The sequence below is a fragment of the Martes martes genome (genome assembly GCF_963455335.1).
Source record: "Martes martes genome assembly, chromosome: 3".
Classification (NCBI taxonomy): domain Eukaryota; kingdom Metazoa; phylum Chordata; class Mammalia; order Carnivora; family Mustelidae; genus Martes; species Martes martes.
The window spans coordinates 107605506-107631863 of NC_137890.1; the positions used below are offsets into that span (position 1 = coordinate 107605506).

Below are 26358 nucleotides of genomic sequence, written 5' to 3' on the forward strand. Positions count from 1 at the left end.
TATGATTTTTTGGATGTGTGCTTGTTCTTTTTAAAAAATATGTATTTCTGCATTGCAGAGAAAAATAAAAATAAAAATACATATTCCTTACAAATATAAAAAGATAACTGTAAAAATATGCCAGGTTAGGTCATTAAGCAGAAAAAGTATTTCTTTTGAGATAATCCATTATATGGGCACTTAACCTAGAAGATACAGGATTCAGTAATTATCTTTATTGAGAAGTCCTGAGACTTTTTTTTTTTTTTTAAGTTTTGAGTCCGTTGCCATTTTGAGAACTCTACCACAAAGTGAATGTGTGTGTGTGTGTGTGCACGCATAATTTTCAAAAGGAGTATGCTAGCTTACATGTGGAGATTAAGACATAGAAGGACATTTCATGAGTGTAGAAGTTAGAGAAGGAAAAAAGAAAAGGAAAAGTAGTGTGTGAAGAGAATGAGAAAAAGATGAATTAAAGAAAAAAAAAGCTGTGGTAGGAATAGTATCAGTAACATTTTATATACTTTTATAATATTTCTTTTTTGATCCACACTTGAAATTGTGATAAATAACATGACAATTTTCTTTTAATTTAATAAACAGTTATGCTTTTAAAAATTGTGACATGTTTGTTTTGTATTCCTGATTTTCTAAATGAAAAGCTCTTTAACCCCCACTCTTGTCCCCCATAGCCTATTGTCAACACAGTAGCCATACTGATTCCTTTAAATGGTCAGTCATATCATGAGATTCCTCTGCTTAATGCTTCCTGAGGACTCCTCATCTCAATAAAAGTATAAGGAGAAGGTTCTAGAATTATTTCTAGGGCCCTACTTATTATGGTCCTCCTTCATTTCTCCAGCCTCATTCTTCTACCTGTTTTTCCCTTTTTCATTCTGCTTCAGACACATAGGTCTCCTTGCTGTTTCTTGAAAAATCTAAACATGTTTTTCCACATGGGTTTTGTGTTTGCTAATCTCTTTACCTGCCATGTCTGTGCCTTACTTCTTCAATTATGTCAAGTCTTCATTTAATTTCATTATTTCAGTGGGACTTCCTCTGACCATTCAATATAAAATTGCAAACCACCCTCATCCCTGAGACTTCCTCTATGCTTTATTTTTCTCTATAGCATTCCTAATCTTCTAAAATAATAATAATTTACTTGATCATTTTAAAATTATGTTTTCTCTGCTGGGATGCAAATCTCATATAAGCGAGAATTTTTCGGCTGTTTTATTCACTGCTGTGTCTATACAATAACGTCTATACAATAGTGTCTGGTACACAGTAAATGGTCAATGAATAACTGACAAATAAATAAATCCTAACACCAAACTCTAATAAGGTTACTTATAGAACTCCAAATTTAAATGTACTGTAAACAGATTTGTGAAAATACATTGTCTCAACTAAATCTATGTTAAAGTTTAGATAATTCTAAAGCAGTTTCAATTTGAAGCACAAAAAAAGGATGAAAATTTGGGGTTGGTTATTCTTGTATGTCAGATTATTCTATATATAATTGAACATAAACTGTATTGATGAACAAGGATCACTAACTTACTATGCAAAAATAACTAGTTTGTATCTTTAAGAAATAATTAGAAACATTACAACCTCTCATTAAAAGTTATTTTTGAAATTAATTTGTATTAAAGAATAACTAGGGTAAGTTAAGAGATCAGAATGACTGCAATAAAAACTGGGTAGATACTGTAAGAGAGTCACCTGATTTGAAATGTGTCCCAAAATGATACAAAAAAAAAAAAATCTTTAGCATCTTAGCATCTGTCTACACACATCATGATTGAAAGCTCTTTCCTGAATCTAAATCTAGCCATCATTTCAATTCTGTGGTTGTAGAAACAATTCACTAGGAGCTGAACAGTTTGTCATTTAGACTTGTGCAGGGAGTGCTATTCCATTTTATCAAGCAGACATGTACACTTTTGCTATCAAAAGAATTTATGACTCACCCACCTTAATTCCATACAAAGTACAAGGACCATAACCCATTCAGCCCACCATTTTAAAGGCAATGAAGAAGTCTTGTGTCTTACCTGTTGGTTGAGTTCTTTTTTGATAAATTCGGATTCCTCTAGCATTTTCCATTTTAATTAATGAATGAATATCTGTGCCATTAAATCGGTTTATCCTTATGATATTGAAGTTATCAGAATTGGTTGCATATAAATAGTCTTCAAACACAGTTATGCCATAAAGATGTCTGACCTATATGGAGGGGCAAAATAACTATGATTTTTAATTATGCTGCTTTCAACTTGGAAGAAAAACTGATTGCTATTTACTACTGTAGGAAAATTCCCATAGTAGGAGAGTCTCACACATATCATCATTTATTTTCTCTCAAAGAATTAAACATTTCACTAATTTAAATTTTTTCTCTGAAAAGAAAACATTATGCAGTAGTAGATAAAGCAGTTCCAAATGTGTGGAGAATTTTATTCATGATTCATTAAGAAAACATGTTTAGTAGCTACTTTTCAAAGGCAAGTGAGAACAAAACTTCCAAGCATACTCAATAAGATGCTTATGGCAGTGTTATACAAAATTTGAGATTTTTTTATGGACTGCTTGTTCATATAGTCAGGAGATACAAAATCTAAAGTATAGCTCTGGCTATGTAAGGACTAATGAGAAAACACCTTTAAAATTTATTTTATAAGTTCAAAATCCCATATATATATATATATATATATATATATATATATTTTAAATCCCACTTTTTAAAGCCACTAGTTACATTTAGATGAATATTTGTCCCAGAATGACAAACAATAAATAATGAAACTATGTATTTGGAATAATTTTTAAAAAAAGACAGCACTTCACTCAGAAATCACATGTTTCTAAAGCCTATTCATACTGGAAATGTAACTAATGGCACTTGAACAACATAACTCTCCTAAGCAGAGGTCCTGGGAATTGAGTGGAGGGATGGACATCTTGCAGTCATGGCAAGTTTTGAGTAAAGCAGAGGAAGAATGAGTTGACTCATTTTCTCATACATGCTAAGTACAATGCTTTTTGGCATTCCTCCTATTATAGTTAATTTAAAAGGGTTCTGTGTCAGGACGCCTGGGTGGCTCAGTGGGTTAAAGCCTCTGCCTTCAGCTCAGGTCATGATCCCGGGGTCCTGGGATCGAGCCCCACATCGGGCTCTCTGCTCCCCAGGGAGCCTGCTTCCTCCTCTCTCTCTGCCTGCCTCTCTGCCTACTTGTGATCTCTGTCTGTCAAATAAATAAATAAAATCTTTAAAAAAAATTGGTTTTGTGTCAGGATGGGGTGGGGTTATGATTTGATTTGCTGTAGAGATTCTGTTGGAAAAATTTTTCACAATTCTTTGGCATTATATGGTACTTTTAGTATACATTTGTAGTTAAGAGAATTTGAAAAAGTATGTACGGTTTGACTGTAAGAATTTATTTTTTAAAATATTTTATTTATTTATTTGAGAGAGAGAGAGAGAGAGCAAGGTGGGGGGAGGAGCACAGGAGGAAGGTGAAGCAGAATCCCACTAACCAAGCAGCCAGACTGGGGGCTCATCCCAGGACCTCGATCATGACCTAAGCCAAAAGCAGACACTTAAACCAACTGAGAAATGTAAGATAGGAATTAATGAGGAGCCCAAAATAAAGCCCAAACTATGTTTTCCAATGTAAGGGTCATTCCCCAGTGTGTGTGTGTGTGTGTGTGTGTGTGTGTGTGTGTGTGTGCGTGGTGAGTGTGTGTGCATGCATGTACAGGTACATGTGCCAGAGAGAAGGGGCAGGGGGTGTCATGTGTTTATTTACTAATATCATTTGCACATAAGCTGATATCATATTCCCTAGATAAATCCAAACCCAAATTTGACTTGAGCAAAATTTTTTCCTACAAAAATTGCAAGTAAACTCAATTTTTCCATCACAATTAATCTCATGCCTGTTTTGCCCAAAGTTTGGAGCTAATCATGTGGGAGTGTGGTTGTGGCATATATACATTGCTTTTTACGTAATTGCCAATCCACACCCAAGAGGCAAAAGCACAGCCACAGAAGGGACAATTGGGCAGGGAAGAAAATATGTTCACACAGTAAAGATGAAATTGTACTCACTGTTCTCTGTTCCTTCACTCAGAAGAGAATGTTTTCCATAAAGTAAGTACACTGTTGCCTGCTCTGCTACTCCTGACACAGGCGGGAGGAGCTTAGAGTGGTGACTAGACCATTCTGCCTACAGCCCAGATATTTAGAAAAAAATGTATCTAGGTTGGATGACTTAGTGGCCCAGTAAGCATATGTTTAGGGAATCAGAAAAAAAAAAAAAAAAGGAAATGAAAAAATGAACAATTGAAAACCAGACGTTAGAAAACTTTTTAAAAGTAATCAGGAGGAAAATTATTTGAGTTTTTTATCCTTGTTTCAAAGTTTAGAGTTTTAATTATATATAGGTAAAAAGATGACCTATCATAATCATTTTAGAGATTAGATCCTCTAAAAGTCACAACTAAGGATTTCCAAAGAAATTAGAAATTAGAAATTCTTTTTAGACAAAAGAATGAAAGATATAACTGGCCTCATCTCTAATATTGCACTCCTTCCTTTCTTTCTTTCTTTCTTTCTTTCTTTCTTTCTTTCTTTCTTTCTATCTTTCTTTCTTTTTATTCCCAGCTTGGTGCATTTGTTTGTCAAAGAAGGAAAAAGAATTTTTGTTAAAACTGATTAGAAGGGGAAGGTAACTTTAAGGGATCATTACAGAATACTTTTATCTTGGATTGCAAAAGAAAGAAAAGGGATTCACATATTTCGTCTCCATAGAATAAGAATCTCACAAGAAATTAGTGCAATCACTGAGGTAAAACTGAATTTGAGAAAGTACATTAGCAAATAAGCTTATTTCTACTTAGAGATCTCCTTTAAGTGTCTACTGAGTGTTATCTGCAAAACCTTGTAATTCAGCAAGGCAAAAACTGTACAGATGGGAAAGATCTTGACCTCAGTGACTTTCACAGAATTCTCATTCTAAGAAGTACCTGAATACATCAAAAGGCAAAATTTAGTTCAACCTTTGAAAATAATAAAACTATTTTTGTGAGCAGGCATTTGCTTTTGTTAGTACAGTTATCTCCAAGGCCACATGGGATAGATGATAGTGTAGCTCCTTATAAATAAACTATTTAAACTAGATTTTAGTAAGTTTTACTTTTAATAGATCAAAACATCTGTCTTATCCTAATTCTTTTCTTACTAGTGCGGCACTTTTGCTTTTGCTTATTGTTTTTATTTTATTTTTGTTGGCTTTTGTTTTGTGTGCTTTGCTTTTAACAGAGCAAAGGAGGAAGTCAGAGGTATTTCTGATATGGAATGCACTGTGAAAAGAACATTCTCCCATATAGGAGATACATCACAATCTTTATGACCCTTTCCAGCTTGACTTCATAAGAAATTTTCAACATTGCAATTCAAATTTTGGGTCTTCTTCCTAGTATGACACCATTCATTTTATCACCTTAGCTGCATTTTCTAACAAAATTGTACTTACTTGTCTGCCTTGAATGATAGTATGTCTGTTTTTTCCTTGATAGTCCACTACTTCCACGTAGTCCAAGTAAAGATCTACCCAGTAAACCAATTTGTTGACTAGGTCTAGTGCCAGTGCAGCTGGCTGCTCTGTCTTTGAATCAATTATCCTTGTTCTGTTCAGCCCATCCATGTCACATCGCTCCACTTTGGCCACATTCCCGTAGTCAGTAAAGAAAAGTTTTCTGTTGAAAGAAAACTAAATGTTAAAGTGGAGGGGGGGCGGGAGCATATTCAATACAACCATCTGTAAAAAACAGAACTTTTCCTTCTAATTTATTTCAGTGGTTACATCTGTTAGCTTCCCATAACCATTTCCATATAATATCACTCATAAACAGAGAAATCTGCTAATGAATATTGCAGGGCATAAGGGAGCAGGTTAACCAACAACTGTAAAATTTCCCCAAAATGGATGATTATGGTGGGTTTATTATTGTATTAGGGGAAATGTTTCTTTAAGCCTCATAGAGCTGATACACAGACACCACAGGAACGCACGCAGCCCATTTGGTATAAGTTTCAGAAGTGAGCCAAGTCACCAAGCCAGGGCACATGAGCTACCAGGCTTTATCTTCAACCTGCTTTTCAAATTGCCTAGTAATGTCTGTCTCCTATAAAAGCTATTATGTGGAGCTCAATGATGCTATGAGTGGTAGAGAATAGCAAACCTGGAATGGAATTAAGCAGATGGAAAAGCAAATGTGGTGCTTGTAGCAAAGGAAATAAAACATAAATAATCCCCCCAAAACCAATCCCAAATTCTCCCAAATATTCCCAAACCACAAAATTTCATAAAGCAAATACAGGCCATTACTCCTCATTTTCTCTTTATTTGAAAGAACAATTTAAAAAGCAATGTTGACCTCTGAGACAAAAAATAATCCTTCTGTGAAGCACTAATAGTGTCTATCAAAGGTTTAAATACCTCCAACACCTCAGTGTCTAATGTTTGATTAGTATTCACTATGTTTAGTAAACACAAATCAATTTCAGTTAACCTGACAATATTTTAACAAGATTACCTACTCAGGAGACTAAATTACCTTTGTAAATAGAAGACTATCTTACCTTGACTTAAATACAATCTCAAGAATAATCTGATTTACAGTGACTGAGAGATATTAAGATTACCTAGAGTACAGAATATTTGATTTTACAAACTTGGTGAATTAGTTTTTCGTTACTTTTCTCAACATCCTTGCATTATCTAACAGTATGGGGTATATTTCAAGCTAAAAAGTATTATTTAAACTGTAATTTAGCTCTTTCTCCTGCGGGAGGTTTTGACTAATTTTTAAACATTAATGCATACTGTTCTGTAACAGTATAAGCCAGATTTTATTCTGAGAAGATATTTCCCTAAATGTTCTTGAAAGACCAATTTATCACGGTAAGTTAAAAATTATTTTCAAGTAACATTCTATTCAGGTGAAGAACTTTTCTATTCTAGTAAAGAATAAATAAAAGGGCATAAGTTGCCACATTTTATTGTTATGCTTAACATTCAAACTTCCGCCCCGATGCACTCACTTGCATTTGCTCTCTCTCTTTTCCTGCTTCCATCTTACATCTCCTCTTTCATAACTTCAAATCAATTTGTACATAGCTATCCCAGGTTAAATTATTACAAGGAGTATCTAGTTTTCCTATTTCTTACTGTAGAACACTACACACTATTCCTGTTATATGAAGCTCTCTTTTCCATTCTATAAAATTGTCTCCCCTTTTCTAGTTTCCTTTTCTGACTGGCCCGTTTCACAGAGCTATAGAAATGCTGATGCGAGGGTAGGTTTGGAAATAGAGAGTTGGAGGCTCTGGCATACTATGGATAATGTGATATGTATAGACTAGGCATAGTGATATAAAGCAGGTGATTGTGCCAAGTACATGGTGTTGAAGAGGAAAGATGAGTCTGGAGTTGGACACTTCCCGGAAGTCATTTTGAGATGATTTAATCACATATAATCCTAAAAGGGAAAAAAGAGAAGTGTGCCAAGACCAGAACCATGGAGAATGAAACCAAATAAAAATCAGAGGCTATGGTCAAAGAGATAATACAGACTTTCTAAAAGTCTAAGGGAGAAAAGTTCCAGAATAAAAGACCAGAGTGTTTGGCTGGGTCAGTCACTTCACAAAAATAATACAGATTAAGAAAATGTTGAATTTGGAATTTGTTAAAATACCAGTAATTTTGAGAAGTTGCTTTGAGAAGTTTAGTTACGGAGGAAGAGTGAACCAGGTGATGAAAGCGGTCAGGGAAAATGTGATTTATTTTTGTAAAATTTTCAGTAATATTGATCTATTGCAGGAATGACGCAAGTGATTCTCATATTATTCTAGGTCATAATAAAGCTGGTTGAGGTAATGCTCTGAGTAAGATTCAGCCAAAATATGGGGGAAAATTATAAATATATGACTTATCAAAGTAGCCCTGTTTTAATGAAGAGTAAAATCAAAAGAATAGGAGGACTTTGGGTATGTGAAGAAGAAATAGTAAAGAGCTAGAACTGTAAAGAATTTATTATCTTTGTATCCCCAACACACATTAAAACAAACAAATAAACAAAAAAACTAGTGCACAGTAGAGACATCAAAGATGTTCCTTATACCAAATTGGCCCTTCTCAAACTTCAGAACACTGACTATATGAGTTCTGTTCACTTATAATTGAAAGGCAAGAAATGAAAGTGTTCACTAGGATAATAGCACTGATACCATAAAACTGTAAGCAGCAAGTAACTACCCATAGTCACATGGTTATATGCATTTTTTGAATTTACTTGTTTTAGTAATTTTTACTCTTAGTTTAAAATCTCCTACTACCGTTACAGAGAAAAGCTTCATTTTTAGGGCATTCTTTAATTGAGGCATAGTTGTATTAGAACTGAAAACAAAAGTCAAAGTTTCTATCTAAAATCTAACTAAATTTCATCTGTGATATGGGTTGAAAAATACTCTTTTCTTTCCTATAAAATATCTGTCCAAATCTTAGAAAAAGTAAATAGTACTTTGTGAACCCCATTATCTCACTGATCCATACCTCTAAGACAGAAGGGGCGGATTACTTTTATTTTACAGAGGAAATAAGCTCAAAATCCACATGATCAGCCATTACCAGAGTCATTGCATGAATGTTTGTCATACCTTTGTTTTTAACTCATTATTTTAAAATAATTTCAAACTTACAGAAAAGTCATAAGGATAGTCATGTGAACATCTCCGTCATTCACTTAGATTCATGGGTTGTTCATCTTTTGTCCCTCTAGCTATTTCTAGTCCTGCCTAGAACTCGTGACAGTAAATTTCAAACATTGTGACCTGTTACATCTAAACACTCCAGCCTGCCTTTTCCTAAGTACAAGGACCTTCTCTTGCATAACCACAGTACACCTATCAAAATCAGTAATTTTAACACTGAAAAAAATAATTTTAACACTGATACAATATATAGCTTTTATTCAAATTATGCCCACTGACCAATAATGTTCTATATAGTCAAATTCCCCTTTTTTTTCGATGTAGAGTCTAATCCAGCATCATATGTTGCATTTAATCATCTTTTTTTCTCTAGGCTCTTCTAATTCTGAATAGTTTTTCAGCCTTCCTTTGTTGTTCACAATGTGATTATTTCTGAAGGGTAGATGAGTTGTTTTAATATATGTGCTGCCGAAGCGAGCACATGTTTTAAAGAATATCTTCATGATGAATTTGCTTGATTTTTCTCATAATTATATTATCTTATGCCTTTTGAACTGAAATGCCATAGTTTTGTACTTTCTAGTAACTGCCTCTGATCTTGAAACTATGGGTATATAGTTTATTTACTATGGGTAAATAAATAAATTCCATAAAAAATAGCACAGATGGTAGTTTGGAGTCTCATTTACTTCATTTTATTCAGTAACTTAACTCTATTAATTTCTAGGTTCTCAGTTACCCTTTCAGCATCTTCTACCAGGAAACAAGTTGCTGATGCAGCTTCAAGTACAGCAGAGCCCCCAGTATGGTGCCATGATGAACTCATGGTGGATAGAAGGGACCATTCCAAAATTTGTCTTATACCCCATTCCCTCAGGATTACAATAATGGCATTTTTTTCTCTCTCTGTTCATTCCTGTGATATCGATTTTTTTTTAATCCTATAGCATGGAAAAGAAATTAAATTGCGATTGCTCTTCTGTTGTCCGTCACTTATTTTTTGAATGGCATTCTACCTGATTCCCCCTAACACAAAAATTTAAATTAAAATAAAATAATACTGCAACTACTGACTGTATTTCTATGACATATTTAACTATTATGTCATAAAGTTCGTAAAGAACAGCAACATTTCTATCAAATTGTCCTTTATTCATCCAGTTCATTATTCTTCTGATTCAGCATCTGTAGTAGATAGAAGTTTATCATGTTGGCTTCCTTATCTCATCAGATATGGGAAACTGATTTTATCTAACATCTTTGTTGATTATACGAGTAGCCCTGTTTTACTATAGATATATAAGTTTTATACAGTTGGAGATAGTAAGAAACTTTGAGTGTTGTTGGTAAACTTGCCTGACATAAATCAAAAGTTGCAAAGGGAACCCTCACAGACAGTGATAGAGCACTGTGCTTACAGAGTTATGGCTCCAATCATCCTTACACTTTAAAGCAAAGCAATTGTTATAGGTACTGACATTTTAAAACATATATTTTATTTTCTTTAGCTGATAAAAATAAGACTTTTGCCAGTGATGTACATTTTAAATGATGCTTCTGCAGTTTTGTACTTTGTCCAAATGGACAAAGGGGGATTTAAACACATCAGAGTCCTCTCCATCTCCTTTTAACTGCATAGTCAACCTTGGTTTTGTGTCATATTCTTACTCCTAATATTTTGGTAATAGTTTCATGATGGAATTCAGAAATTTTCAGAGTTCTTACAATGAAATTACCTACTATTCATTTTAACTGCCGAAAAATGTGATTACATAGCAAGATTTAGGTTAAGGAGTAGATGAGAGGGGAGCAAATAAAGACCTATTACCAGATTAAAACAAACAAACAAACAAACAAGAACATTGTTCCTCATTAAGTCCTAGGAAACCATCCATGTATATTAATCACATGTTAAAGTAGGTAACTGCATTTCTTTGTATTTTAGCAAAATAATATGTATTTTCCTTGACAAAGATTACATTAGGAACTTCATTTTTCAGTCATATTTTTAAAATAATTGTTACTCAATAGTAATAGTAATAGTAATAGTAGTAATAGTAGTAATAGTAGTAATAGTAGTAATAGTAATAGTAATAGTAATAGTAATAGTAACATCAATAGTAATGCAACTTTTTTCTTCCATTGTGTATACAAAAAATTGAACAAGAAAGCAATTTTCCACATTATATAGAGTAATTAAAGTACATTCAGAACTAAAGTAGAAATATTAAATATTTAGCATTGCAATTCTAAAGTGCAATCGTAAATCTGAAAGAGTAATGAGTCTTTGGAGTAAGAGCTTTAAATTCAAATTCTATTAGCTTCTGCTACATAAGGGATCTGGATGATAAACAAACTATTTTCTCTGCCTAGCCAAGACTGTTCAAGACAGTTATTTATTGATTTTTACTTGTTAAGGTTTTTGCTTTCATTGTTTGAAAAATCTCTCTCAAACTTGGTTTTTAGTTCATACATAAACACACAGAAATTAAACTTGACATATAGACTCTGGCTCTCTGCTGGCTACTCTATATTCTGGAAACATTCCCACTAATGATTCCCCCAGAAGTATACATATATTAGATATGTCAGTCAATGTGGCTGACCCATTTAACATCCTTATTTACCTCAACCTGCTCCACCCAGATAGTGTTCCCGAGAGGGGCAGCTTTAGGTACCAATAGCATCCCTCTCCTTCCTGTTGACAGATAGTTAGATCAATGAGGAACGTGCCATAGAAATGAAAACAAATTGTAGATTTAGCTGAGTCACCAAGATCCTTTCTCTAAATATCTAAACCCAGAAATGTGAAGGCCACCTAGTGGCTGTCGTGCTAACATGGGTAAGAGGAGCAGCTGGGGTGAGGATGGGGACAGGGGCAGTGAGAGAGGAGGAATATTGGAACATGTACACAGAAGTGGGCAAGCCATGAGACAGAAAATTGGAATGAAAGGAGCCCTGTAATCCTTGAGTGAGGAATTAGGCCCCACAAAGTCCATCTTTATTTCTTATCTTTAGTTGCATGAACATGTATGATTTTCCATATTATCTCAGGAAATCTCTGTACATTTGAGTTGGCTTTGGTGGGTTTCTATACTTAGTAGCTAAGTGCCATAAGAAACCACTACATTGTTTAATGTTCTATTTTAAGATTTAGATTGTTCTTGTCCTGAAGATATTGGACAGTCAAAAATCATACCACTTTAGAAAATATTATATATTGAAATGTTAACTCTAAATAAAACAATAAATGGGAGAAGATATTTGTAAATGACATATCTAATAAGGGGTGAATATCCCAAAATATAGAAAGAACTAATACACTCAACACCAAAAAGAAATAGTCTGATCAAGAAATGGACAAAGCAGTTGGATAGATATTTTTCCAAAGAAGACATCCAGATGGCCAACAGACACAAGATGCTCAAAATCACTAATCATCAGGGAAATGCAAATCAAAACCACAGTGAAATATCACTTCACACCAATTAGAAAGGTTAGTGAAAATGACAAGAAATAACAAGTGTTGGAGAGACTGTGGAGAAAAGGGAACCCGTGTTGGTGGGAACATAAATTGGTGCAACCACTGTGGAAACCAGTATGGAGTTTCCTCAAAAAATTAAAAATGAAAATGCCATATGATCCAGTAATTCCACTATTGGGTATCATCCACAGAAAATGAAAACACTAATTTGAAAAGGTATATGCACCCCTATGTTTATTGCAGTATTATTTACAATAGTCAAGATATGAAAACAACAGAAGTGTCCATCAACAGATGAATGGATAAAGATTATATATGATAATTTATAATATTACCTGGCCATAAAAAAGAATGAGATTTTGCCACTTATGACAATAGGGGTAGACCTAGAAGGTATTATGGTAGGTGAAAGAAGTCAGAGAAAGACAAATACCATATAATTTCACTCATATGTGGAATCTAATACAAAAACAAACGAACAAACAAAAACAGATTCTCTAATACAGAGACAAATTTATGGCTTCAGGAGGGGAGGTAGATGGGAGGGTGGGTAATATAGATAAAGGGGATTAAGAGGTACAAACTTCCTCCTAGAAAATAATTATATCATGGAGATGCAGCAGAAGGAATATAATCAATATTATAATATATGGTAATAGATGATGACTATATTTATAATCTTGGTGAGCATTCAGTAATGTACAGAATCGGTGAATCACTAAGTTGCACACTTGAAACTAATATGACATTGTATATTAATTATAAATAAATTAATTAATTAATAAAGCAATCATTTTATGACTTTTATATGTAATCCTCAAAAAACTCCCATCTTGACTCTGGGTCACGTTAAAAAAAAAAAAATCAATCTTGCATAAATAGAAAATATCTGCAACCTTTCTTGCAACCTCCCATGAAAAGACAAAGAAGGATACTATTAATGAACAGCATTAAAAAAAAAAATCATCCTTCCGGGGTGCCTGGGTGGCTCGGTCAGTTAAGCATCTGCCTGCGGCTGAGGTCATGACCAGACTCTTGGGATTGAGCCCCATGTCAAGCTCCCTGCTCAGTGGAGAGCCTGCTTCTCCTTCTCCTCTGCCTCCTGCTCTGCTTACTTGTGCTCTCTATCTCTCTGTCAAATAAATAAATAAAATCTTTTTAAAAAATCGCCTTTCATTTTTTAAAAAACTGAATATATTACTCAAGCCATAGATTTCCAAATGTTCTTCCCTAATCCCAGCTGGCTAAACTCTCTCACAAACTCAAATACAGCCAACCTCAATCTGCACCTGACCCCAACACTGCCTTGAACTCATCTTTTTTTATGATTTTAACCAAATAATAAAAAATAAGAAATCCTAGTATTTTAGGCTTTTCTTCCATTTGTTTTCCGTTTTCCATATTCTGAGAGACAAAATTCAACTCAGCAATTAATAAACCTACCACTGGAAAAGGGGAGTGGTTAAAAAAAGGTAGAGAGGGGGCCCTGGGTGACTCAATCAGTTAGGCATCTGACTCTAGATTTCAGTTCAGGTCATGATCCTGAGATCAAGCCCGGCTTTCCACTCTGCACTGGGCTTGGAGCCTGCTTAAGATTCTTTCTCTTCTTTTTCTTCTGCCCAACCCTATCCCACTGGCCCATACACAATCTCTCTCTCTCGGGGGGTAGAGGGGGGGAAGAGAGAAAAATAGATCTGCACATTATTTTTTATTATTATTTTTCTCTTTGTCACATAGGTATTTCATCACTGCTTAACATAGATTGTGACACAGTGGGGGGAAAAAAAAACAAAAACCTTATCATCTCTCTGGGTTGTCAGTGCCTGAGGGTAGAGCATTGGCTCTATCAAGAAGAAAAAGGATGGTCCAAATTGACCTGTTTACTTGCATTGCTTCCTCTATTCTCCAAGAAAAGAACCACGTGGTTTATGTTCACTCACTCATTCCTTCTACCTATGGCTCAACTGGACCTGCCACATCTAACTGCCTGGAAGATAATGACACACTTGGCTTCACATTTTCACCAACCAGCAGTCCTTATTTTCAGACCATAATTGGAATTCTTAAAAACTTTTCTTTATCTAAGACAAACCTCATCTCTTCCTACCAAGACCCTTCTGATCTGCCCTCTGAAACTCTACTCCATGATCATAAATGCCCCAATATTCTAAGACTATACCCTTCATGTATTTCCAATGTTTTACCTTTACTGACTGAAACTCAGCACCTCCTGAGGTCGTATTTCCCAATAGTCATTGAAAATGTGGGCTCCTGGGGCACACGGGTGGCTCAGTCAGTTAAGTGTCTGCCCTGGGCTCAGGTCAGTATTCCAGGGCCCCTCTCCTCCCTGCTTGTACACTCTCTCACTCACTATCTCACTCACTCTCTCACTCTCTATTATATTTATTTATAATAGATACTCTCTCACTACTATTATATGTATTTATTAAATAAATAAATCATAACTTTAAAAAAGGAGTTTAACTTAGAAGAAAGAAAAGAAGGAAAGAAAGAAAGGAAGGAAGGAGGGAGGGAGGGAGGAAGGAAAGAAAGATAGAAAGAAAGAAGGAAAGAAAGAAAAGGAAATGTGGGCTCCTAACAAGAACCTCAGGGGTAGATACAAAATCAGTGCCCTGACCCATTATTAATTCTAGATTATTATTTTCCTCTTATTTTGTAACATCTCCTGCTTTATTGAGAGTCTCACAAATCACATCCATCCTCAAAGAATCATCTTTCAACCTTCTGATTTTTTTTAATCTAATTATTTTTATTTAAGAGTCAGCACCCAGCTTTCTCTCTTTCTGACCACAACCAAACTAGGGAAGTATCTACAGGATAAATGGATCCACAACTTTTTTCCTTGCTTTCTTGACCTCCTCTCTGCATCTGACCTTTTATTTCCAGTACATTTCAACCACAAAGTTCCATGCTGATAAAAAGTATATTGTTTGTCATCACCAGAAATTTTACATTCACTGAAAGAGATAACTCCCACCCCCCAACACACACCCACACATACAAGAGCGTCTTATTCTTTCACTTGGCAGTGTTTTCTATCTGTATTGTGCAGGTACTCTCACCGCAATAACTCTTCAAGTTCATTGAGACATTGTCCCCACTGACCCTCTCCATTCTCTGCCATTGAGCCAACCTTCAAATTCTATTTCTCATTTCTTTCCCACTGTTCCCTGCCTTCTAATTCACGCCATTCCACCCCACTCCACTCTCAGAGGATGATCTTTCCTCTTATTGGATAGAGAATTGAGAGTACATCAAAAAGCAACTCTGCTTTCTTACAGCCCCAGCTAAAACCCATCTGCATCTACATTAATTCTCCCCCACCTTCTCCTTTTGTAATGCATATGGAAGCCTCCTCCCGTCTTTGGATCCAATACAAAGTGAACAGGAACACATACACTCATCCCATCTCCTCTGAAATTTGGCTTCAATAATTCCCACTTCTTTCTGCATTTTTAACCTCTCCTTTTCTACTAAATTTTACCTTTAACATATGAACTTGCTCTACTATTTATCATCCTGAAACAAACCTTTTCTCTTAACCTCGAAACACTTTCCATTTCTAGCCCTTTCTCTCCAGGCTTCATTGGCATCCAACCGTCTCCAAAGAATTTTTCATACAAGCTGACTGTTTTTCCCCTCAATCATCCTTCTACCACACTGACATTTCATCCAACCCCACCATTCTACCATTCCACCTTTTTTTAACCTACAGAGATTGCCAGTAACCTTTCTCAGCCCTTTTTACTAATCTTTCTATAGCATTAGACCAAGTTAATCCCTTTCTCCCTTTCGATTATTATTTTTTTTTTTTCTCTTAGCACTCTCTTGGTATTCTTCCTTCTTGATTGCTTTATCTTAGCTACCTTTTCCACCACCTCTTTCTGTATCCTGGCCAGGATTCTAAAAGTGGAGCTTCCCAGGTTCAGATGTGGAATCCCTAAATTTTCTCATAAAGAAGTCTTTAATGTTTCTGTGATTTTCATTAATATTATAATAACTCTTTTATATTCTAACCTGTCTTCTGAGATTCTAACTCATAAATACAGTTGCCTTTTTGATATTTGCATTGAAATTCTTTGAGGCATCTTAAATGTAACATATCCAGTAGTAAATTCTTGTTCTTTCTTACAAAATTTATCCCTTCATTTTATTTTGATGAATACTGTCACTTTTTAGCCAATCACTCATTCCAGAAATCAGGAATTTATCCTCCGTAACTTCTACCTTATCTTTTACATCTAGTTCATCACCACATCCTGCCACTGGTAGCTTCAGAATATATCTCAAATCCCGTATTTATTTAGTTCTGTTTCTCTTTTCAAAACCAAGTCACCATTATCTCTTGCCTGGTGACTTATAACTCATCTCTGTTTCTTATTTTTTTAAAACCACTCTCCTCATAGATGCCAAAGGAATCTTATTAAGATGAAAAGTGGATAATGTATTATAAAACCCTTCTATAGCTGTCAATAGCAGTCAGAATAAAACCTCATATTCCTAACATTACCAACAATGGTGAGCATGATCTAGTCTCTGCCTATCTCTCCAGCTTCATCTACTGGTATACTTCCCCACTTCTAATACCTTGGCCCTCTAGTAGTATACTTCTACACTTCTAACACTTTGGCCATGTTTCAGTTTCTTGAACAAACCATGTATTTTCTTCCATTCTGCACTTCACATATCCTGTCCCCCAGTCTGGAAAGTAATTCAAGCCATGGTATCTCAATCTTGACTTTAGATTTCAACCTAAATGTCAATTCCTATGGTGGGGGAGACCTTTCCTACCTTTCCAATATCAGTTAGGTCTATCTGATATAAGTTCATGTCACTCTGTATTTTTTACAATGTTCTTCTTTATTTTACTTGCATAAAAGATACAGAGCGCACACACACACACACACACACACACACACACACACACACGGTATGTTTAAGATCTGTTTACTAAGTAGACTATAAACTCCTAGAAGACAGAGGACATATTTGCTTTATTCAGTATTGCATGCTCAGGACCTCATCATGTGTCTGTCCATTCATTCATTTTCTTCCTCCTTTTTTTTTTCCTTTCCTTCCTTTTTCCCCTCCTTCCTTCCCTCCTTCTTCCCTCTCACCCTCCCTCTCGTCTCTCTCCTTCTCTCTCTCTATCTCTCTCTCCCTCCCCCCTCCAAACACACACTCACAAAGGCTCTGGACTGACTTCATCATATTGGATAATAAAATCTAGAACTCAGACTTGAAATTGGACTAAAGGGGGAAAAATATGGATAAGGCCATTCTAGCTTAGGAAAATAAATACATTTTCCACATTATCCAGCACAGCCCAATGGAATTCTACTTGGAACCCAAATCATTAGTAACAATAAATCATTGTTGTCTTAGTTTGATTACACTATCTTTTTTATATACAGTTCCCTTTAGAGAATTTGTAGGCATTCGTGATGGGTTCATGGTGAGACTTGGTTTTTCAGTGCCTGGGCAATTTTCATTTTTAATGGCATCTCCTCAGCATTCCTTTCTACTTAAGTACAGATACCAGATTATAACAACACTTGGTTGTATTCCTAAGAGGGTCAGACGGCCTGTATCTAGTATCTAGCAAAAACTTGCTACTTTGTTTACTTTAAAGTAGGATATTTAATACAACCAATGAGAATTTTAAGATTATTGCCACCCACGAGTAGGCTGGTTTGAAAGTACTAAGAGATTAGGCAAGAATATACTAGTTTGGTAGTTACACATTAGTACAGGGGCTGAAGATGGAAAAGAGAAGAAAGTTCAGAAATATTTGGGGATCTTAGTCAATAGAACTTGATAAAATATTGACTGGGAACAAGGTGAATAGAGAGTAGCCTTCTAGTATAGTAACTTTCGTAAAATATATTTCTTGAGTATATTGTGACTTCAGATTTCTCTCAGAAAGTCTAAGTCTACCTGTCTTATAAGATCTCAAGGTACCATTCCATTTAATATGAAGAATGGATTTTATAGTCTAGGCATATTAACTTCATGACCAAGGGCAATGCTATCTTAGGAGTCCTTCAAGGGTCAGTTTGCAGGATGTCAATATCCAAAAGCTCATGCTCGATATACTTGATTCATGTGGAACAGTATAATATTTGCAGTAATATATTAGATGTCAAGAAGTTGCTCTTTGAGATATGCAGAGATGTATAACCTAATTTCTGCATTAAGGAAATCCTATTGGTTTATGAAGGCATTTTTCTGAGCTGAAATAACACAGATGGTTGTCTCAGAAGTGACTAAGGTAAGTATCCATGAAGTTGTGGACTGCTGAACAAGTCTGGTCCATTGCTATGCTAATTGCCAGTTAACTGAACTGTCAATTTCTATTTTAAATTCTTACTAAGTGGGGGGAAAACAGCATGTAGAAAAATGAAATTTTACAGCACAGTTTTCTTGTATATTATTTGTTATTTATACTTGTACACATCTCAGTTTGCTATTGGAATAGATTGTGTAATAATACTGTAATGATGATAAATTCATATGGTTATACAGATAAAATAGCAGTGTAAAAAGAATAAAGACTTCTTTGTTTGATGTTCACTTTCCTAGCTGTGAAGGAAAGATGTACTTAGAAAAAAAATAAGGCAAAAGTTCCATAAATCAATAACTTCTTCATAAGTGATGTTATCCAAATTTCTTGGTTTAGTTTTAAGCAGAAATGTAGGATCAAGCTCAGGCTGCATGTAGGTAAGACTGCAGAAGCCAAAGGAAGCTAGTGAAGGGAATCAACTGTCCCCACTGAGTTAGAAAAACAAGTATTTTTATAATTGTGAGCTGCCCCTATACCAGAGTTTCTTGACTGGGCTGATCTTCAGGGGTTCCATCAGCAATCAGTGTGTAAGGATGTGCAAATTGGCAGCTATGCCAGTAAATACTGTATTATTTACAGTACTACAGGTGCACTTTTTTTTTTTTGACAAGAGAGTTAATATTCAAAAAAGTAAATACTTGACTTCTAAAAAGGCTATTCTTAAGCTTTACTGAATACAATAATCACCTGGGGAGCTTCCTGAAATCTCTAATTCCTATAATCACTATGGAGCAAATCTGGGCAATATCTAAAAAAAAAAAGTTATTTATGTACTTATCCTTTGATCCAGCAATCTCTATTCCAGAAATTTATCTTGACGAGACATCTTCACAAATAAGAGACAATGAAGGCACTAAGTTATCACCATAACATTATTAGTAATAGCAAAATATTGAAAATATGCCTGTATCTAGTCCTCCCTTCCCTTCCCTAACCATTCTTTCTATTCAGAAATATTAAGTTAGCATCTACTATGTTGAAGGTTCTGGTAATACAACAGGGAATTCTTATGTCCCTCTGGAGGGAATAGGAATCAAGATCATTGAAGATAAATGTACTTTACAATTTATGAATACTCAGGAAATGTTGGTAGGGTAGCTCTGCTGATTGTTAAAAGGCCTTCTAACAAGCCCTTGTTAGTGTCATAGTCAAAGTATTAAAAATAGTAGGCTATTCAATAATGGTAATCTTGTCCCATTCTCGGTAATTTTTTACATGGAGGCCATTCAGTTTTTCAGAGAAGAGGTTATTTGAATCACATCTGTGTTAGAATTTTAAGTTACTATTTGCTCCTCCTTCTCCATGTCTTTTTTCTTCGAATATCAGTGCCTATGACTGATAATCAGCTTTGCCTGTCTATTTAACAAGACAGTCTCCCTTGATTCAATTCAATTCTGACCTAGGTGTTATCGTGAAGATGTTTTGTGTATCTGGTTAACATATATAATCAGCTAAATTTAATAAAGGACATTATTTCCTATAATCTGGGTGCATTTATTCTACTCAGCTGAATAGTTTAAGAGCAGAACCAAAGTCTCCATGGGGAAGAATATCTACCTGTGGATACTACTAGCAGCTTTGCCCAAGACTTTCAGCCTGCCCTTTCTAAGACTGCCTGTCCTAAGCATTTTCATCTACCACATATCAATACTTGTAAGAAATCTATACATATTCATGAATCTTGCTGGTTCTATTTTTCTGGTGGAACTCTGACTGGTACAGTGCCCAAAAATTATTTAGAAGGATACCTCTCCATTTAATAAGAATTTAAAACAGATATTTGACAGTTCAGATTACTCACAATTAGCATAATAATGGACCAGATTTGTTTAGCAAGCCAAAAGGAGAAAGCACAGGTCCTGAGGAACTATTTTGAAGTCCTAAATCTGGCCATGCCAAAATCAGTACTCCTTGTTTTATTTAGTGATCTGAGTCATTGAATTTCTCTTTTTGCTTAAACTGGCTTGAACAGAGTTTTCTACCATTTGTAACTGGAAAATTCTTAGGTGATAAATATCCATGGTTAAGACAAATGGTGACTGGAACAGCTGTCATTACTACAAAAAGAGAAATAGAAGTCAAATGTTCTACTGACAAATGCTGCTTATGAAAATCAGCAATTTAAAAGACAAATATAAATTACTAGAAGGTAGTTTTACTTGTTCTGAAAAGTTATTTGAGTAATCAATGATTTGATCAATATGTCAGAAAATTCAGAAGTCTAAAAAAATATATATCTATAATTCCCTTTATAAATGTTCCCAGCATTTTGTTTACTTTGTTTTGCCAGAGGAAATAGAAAAAGTAAAAGAACAAATTTCATACTTCACTATGAAGAAAAGCCATGAAACTATTAGAAATGTAGGATTTCCATGTGCCAGTCAACCTGTTTCAAATATGTGTGTGTGTATTCAATTTATATTTTAATATATATATACATTTATTCTGTAGGATAAATTATCCAAATAACAATTTCTAGTTATTCACTATAATAGGGTATTACTTATTTTGAATTAAATTGTGAGGCAAAAGTGTTTCTAAATATTTATAAAAGAAAGATGGAAAGTACACACTTGAATGAAAACAAGGTAGTGACCTAGTGGGCTAAGGTTTCATGGCCTAATGCTCAATTGGCTGCCCAGGATATTCTAAATAAATTGTATTATCCACCATGAACCTAATGAGCAGTCTCTGACATTGATATTCATCATAAAATATAGGATCCACAATTAGGAAATTCAGTTTGGAGCATCTGTCCAGTTCATTATGTGTTTTTTTGTTTGTTGTTTGTTTGTTTTCTAGAAAGAGGCTTTTGCCCCACAGGATTTAGCTCCTGCAGTGCATTGGCCCTTACACTGCAGCACCTCCCACGCCTGCCCCCTTTCCCTAGATTATTACACCAGCAGTGAACAATTAACCATGAGGCATCCAATAAATTGGTTGCAGCGTGTTAATCAGGTTCTAAGACTCAGATTTTTAAAATGATGACACAGAAATTTCTTAGTGACTTTTGGCTTGACTAGACATGTGAAGTCAGGGTATTGGTTAGCTATGTTGAGGCACGTAGGAGTGCAACAGAAAAGCCTGTCAGGAGAGAAGAATATAGATAGAAATATAGATGACAGAGATAAAGATGAGATAGAGACAGAAAGGGGTGCAAGGAAAGAAAGAGAGAGGAGAGGAGGGAAGGGAGGGTTAGGGAAGAGAAGCATAAAGCAACCATAAAGAAAGAAGTATTCTCTCTTTGTTCATATATGATCTTAAATTTCTCACAGGGAATGTATTAAGGCTGCTTTTAAACTATAATGTTAAATAGTGGGTCTGCTAACCAGAATTTAGGAATGATCAAGATTTACTTCAAGGGATGCTATCAAAAAAAGTAAGTGTACCAAATGAAAATGAATCTGAGCTAATGCTACCCTCCGTACACCATGGTAAAACTATCTTTTCCCCATCTTGGATTATAATAGAGACCTAGAGAGATAAATTGGTTTGCCCAAGAACATATAGAAAAAGTAATTAGAGGGTTTGGTTTAAAACTCTAGGTCTGTTCATTCATGGAAATGTGCTGTGCTCAATTTCCTCCCAATATTTCCCTGTTCTCCCATATAGTGTTATATGCTTATAAAACCATGCATTCTTATAGTTCTAATTAAATTGAATTTTAACTATCATTTATAAATATCAAAACAGGATTTGGATTTCCTACCTTGTTTTTTCAATTAGAAAGTAAAGGATCTGAAAAAGGAGTCAGCTATCTCTATAGTATATAAAATATTTTCTGTGTCTGGTAAACAAATGATAACAATAACAACACTGTACTTTTTAAGTTTTTCTGCTGTATTTGGACCATTGAAATAACTATAGGTAGAGCTCAAATGCGTTGAGAGACTGCTTAAGGCTAATCGATGTGTGTGCATTATTCACCACTTTTCCCATGTACGTAAATGGAGATGATAACATTCATATGTCAAGAGCTTCAAATCTCTCTGATATGAGGAATTTGAGAGGCAGGGCCGGGGTTGTAGGGGGTAGGGAAGGAAAAAAAATGAGACAAGATGGGATCCGGAGGGAGATAAACCATAAGAGATTCTTAATCTCATGAAACAAACAGGGTTGTTTGGGGGTGGGGGGGTGGGGATAGGGTGGCTGGATTATGGACATTGGGGAGGGTATGTGATATGGGGAGTGCTATGAAATGTGTAAGTCCGATGATTCACAGACCTGTACCCCTGGGACAAATAATACATTATATGTTAATTAAAAAATTAAATATCAAAGATTGTTAAAAAAAGAAAAAAGAAAGTGAGCACAACAGACCCAGGCTTCTTAATGCACTGTACAGCCATGCAAATAACAATGGTCTTGAAAAGAAAAAAGAGAGCACAACAGACCCAGGCTTCTTAATGCACTGTACAGCCATGCACATAACAATGGTCTTGGGTCTAAAAACCTATAATCCAAGTTTGTTTCCCTGCCTTTCTCCCCTCCTTCCTTTCTTTCTTCCTTCCTCTCTTAATCATGAACAGCTTTTTGAAGAGAGATGTCTTCATTTCAGTTGGAACCTATATCAGTATGCACATAAATGTTCATTTGAATATAATTATTAGTTAAAATTGACTGGTTAAAGTTAGTACATTGAATTCAGGTAAATTAATTTTATGAAGACTTTGTAAAACTCTGTGAAAACTGATCTCATTTAATGTAAGGTATACTACTTAAATTGTTTGGAACCCATCATTAGATTGTGAGCAATTTGAAAGCAAGGGCAATAATCTTTATGGAATAATCATAAAATCAGTTAGATACTAATCACTTCAAATTTTTTGGATACCCATCCAATGTCATTAAGTCTGTATTTTCATTCCAAATACCCAACCAATATTTGTCAAGTGCCAAAAACAGAGAGTTTGGCAGAAACAGATTACTTCAACATGTCCTAAATGCCAAACAGAACTCACCCTTTTGGAATCATGGTCAGCTCACACTGAAGATATAAAATTCTATTAGAAAGCAAAATGACTGGGTACACAGATATTGATCAAGTCAGCCATAGAAGGGAAGAGATCAGGAATTGGAGGACTGTAGAAGTATCTTTCCCTGATAGACATTGCCTCACATGCCTTGACCTGTTGAGGCTGTGCTTTGGTGTTTGCTCTTAAAGTTCAAATTCTACTATCCGGTGTCCCTACCCTTGGATAGTTAAAATCTTGCCGATTTTTTTTTTTCCCTTAGTGGCTGCTTTTGTTCTTTCCAGATCCTTAATTGCATACATTTGATTCCAGCCTTGTGACTTGCCTCTAGCTCTTATCATTATTTTTGCTTTGGAACATGACTGTCCTGTCCTAAAAGTAAATGGTATGCTGAATCTGACTGCTTTGATGTTGCAATCCAGAACAATCCCTTTGACAAAGTGGTAGAATATGCAGAAGTAGTACAAATATTAGAGGCAATTACTCATTCATACTTTCATTCAACACTTACTTATTGCACATCGATTTTGTCAGACATGGTTGAGCTTGTGTTATTTTCAGGCTTGATATCAGATGATACATACTAAGACATAGTCAGACTGACCTGAGTTTCAATGTCATCTTTGATTCCAAGTAACTATTTGATTCTCAGAAAGTGACTTAATTTCTAAGGCACAACTTCATCTTCATCAGTAAAGTGAGAAAAACAAGGCTCGAGGATGCTTTTCTCTGAGTCAGATGAAAGGAGATGGTGATTATGCCAAAGACACTCAACATGAATATCCTTCTCTCCTTCCTGTGTTCCATACTTCTGATTTCATCTGTGTTTTGTTTCTTTTTAGCTGAGAGTTTAGGGATGATGATTGGAAATAGAGGGAATTCTATACACAGAGGTCCAACTTATAAATATCCATTTGCTGGAGGAATAAGTCCTTGACAAAAGGACTCTGATTTGGCAGGGCTAAGGGTGGTGTAAGATGTTCTTGGTGAACCTCACTTTCATACTAAATAAGCTAAAGAACTCCATATCAATTGAAAATCCTAGGCTACAGAAGAAAATGTGAGATGTTGCTAAGAGGCACAGTACAACTTCAGTGGAACAAAGACTTGCTGAGCTCTCCTAATGTACAGGTGAGAGGTACTGGTGATAAAAGTTGAAGAAGGGCCATCCCTTTGCCCTCAAGGTTCTCATATTCTCTCACAAATTCTTTAGAAACTAGCCATAAATTGGATATCTTGAGAGCTCTTTGAGAAAATACAAATGTCTTTTTTTTTTTTAAATAAGCTTTTTTTTTTTTTTTAAGATTTTTATTTATTTGTTTTACAGAGAGAGATCACAGTAGACAGAGAGGCAGGCAGAGAGAGAGAGAGGGAAGCAGGCTCCCTGCTGAGCAGAGAGCCCGATGCGGGACTCGATCCCAAGACCCTGAGATCATGACCTGAGCTGAAGGCAGTGGCTCAACCCACTGAGCCACCCAGGCGCCCCCAAATGTCTTTTTTTTTTTTTTAAATAAAAGGCCACTGATAGGTATAATACAGTTAAAATAGTCATAAAGACTTTTGTAAAGTGTTACATTTAAAATAATGTATCTACTTTGTCAGAATAAGAAGCTGATTTAGGGGACGCCTGGGTGGCTCAGTGGTTTAAAGCCTCTGCCTTCTGCTCAGGTCATGATCTCAGGGTCCTGGGATTGAGTCCCACATCGGGCTCTCTGCTCCGTGGAGAGCCTGCTTTCTCCTCTCTCTCTGCCTGCCTCTCTGCCTACTTGTGATCTCTGTCTGTCAAATAAATAAATAAAATCTTAAAAAAAAAAAAACAAGAAGCTGATTTAGTAGTGACAAAAGAAAATAAAATAAATGAACAATTCTCTGAATGAAATGCATAAAAATTTTTTATAGATCCATTTCATGACAATTCTTATTTTACATTTGGTATAAATAACTGGATAAACAGCATATGAAAATCTCCAAGTTAGCAAATCATACAAGCTTTTACAAAAAAGAGTAATGGAATGCCAAGTCAATGTGTGTAAACTATAGGAAAATCTCCAGAGGCTAGACTGGCAGAAAAATGGCATGAGGATCAAATGAGCAAGTTTAAGGGAATGCATTAGAGAAAAGTATTCAACATTATTTGGATAGGAAGCTGGGCCATGCTCTTATTACTTATTCAATGGGTCCACACAGGTGAACTCATCTTACTGTCTTTATTCCAAATAGCTTGTTGAGACTACTATCAGAATAGATGATTTTCTGAGGACATTACCCTGATGTGCTGCAGTGGCCAAAACAGACAGGCATAATCAAGAGGAGTATTAGAAACAAAATGGAAAATATTCTCCTACCCACATAACTCTTATCACAGGGAATGTTAAGTGGAATTCTGTGTTTAGTTCTAGTGGCAGTGTTTCTAGAAAGCTATAACAAACCTCGGGGAAGCCTTTTACATAATCCATAATCAGATGAGAGGAGGGGTAGTATAGGGATAGGTCTGCAAGTCAGCTTCATAGAAATGGAATAAAATGATTGCATTTCTGATAGTAAAGACAAAGATTGAAAACAGCTCTGAACAAAACCTATAAAAACTGAGTTTTAAAAGGCTCTGCCAGAGGCGCCTGGGTGGCTCAGATGTTAAGTGTCTGCCTTCAGCTCAGGTCATAATCTCAGGGTCCTGGGACTGAGCCCGGCATCAGCCTCCTTGCCCAGCGGGAAGCCTGCTTCTCCCTCTCCCACTCCCCCTGCTCATGTTCCCTCTCCCACTGCGTTTCTCTCT

General features: G+C 35.4%; 1 protein-coding gene across 1 annotated transcript in view; it reads right to left on the bottom strand.

Annotated features, from left to right (window-relative positions):
* The window catches only part of LRP1B (LDL receptor related protein 1B), a gene marked incomplete at both ends in the record, with an annotated part of 1929835 nt that overhangs the window by 823204 nt on the left and 1080273 nt on the right, over positions 1 to 26358 (bottom strand). Inside the window, 2 exons of the mRNA XM_080798957.1 lie at positions 2043 to 2214; positions 5526 to 5748. Of these exons, the coding sequence (XP_080655083.1) occupies positions 2043 to 2214; positions 5526 to 5748 (395 nt within the window). The remainder of the gene's footprint in view (positions 1 to 2042; positions 2215 to 5525; positions 5749 to 26358) is intronic.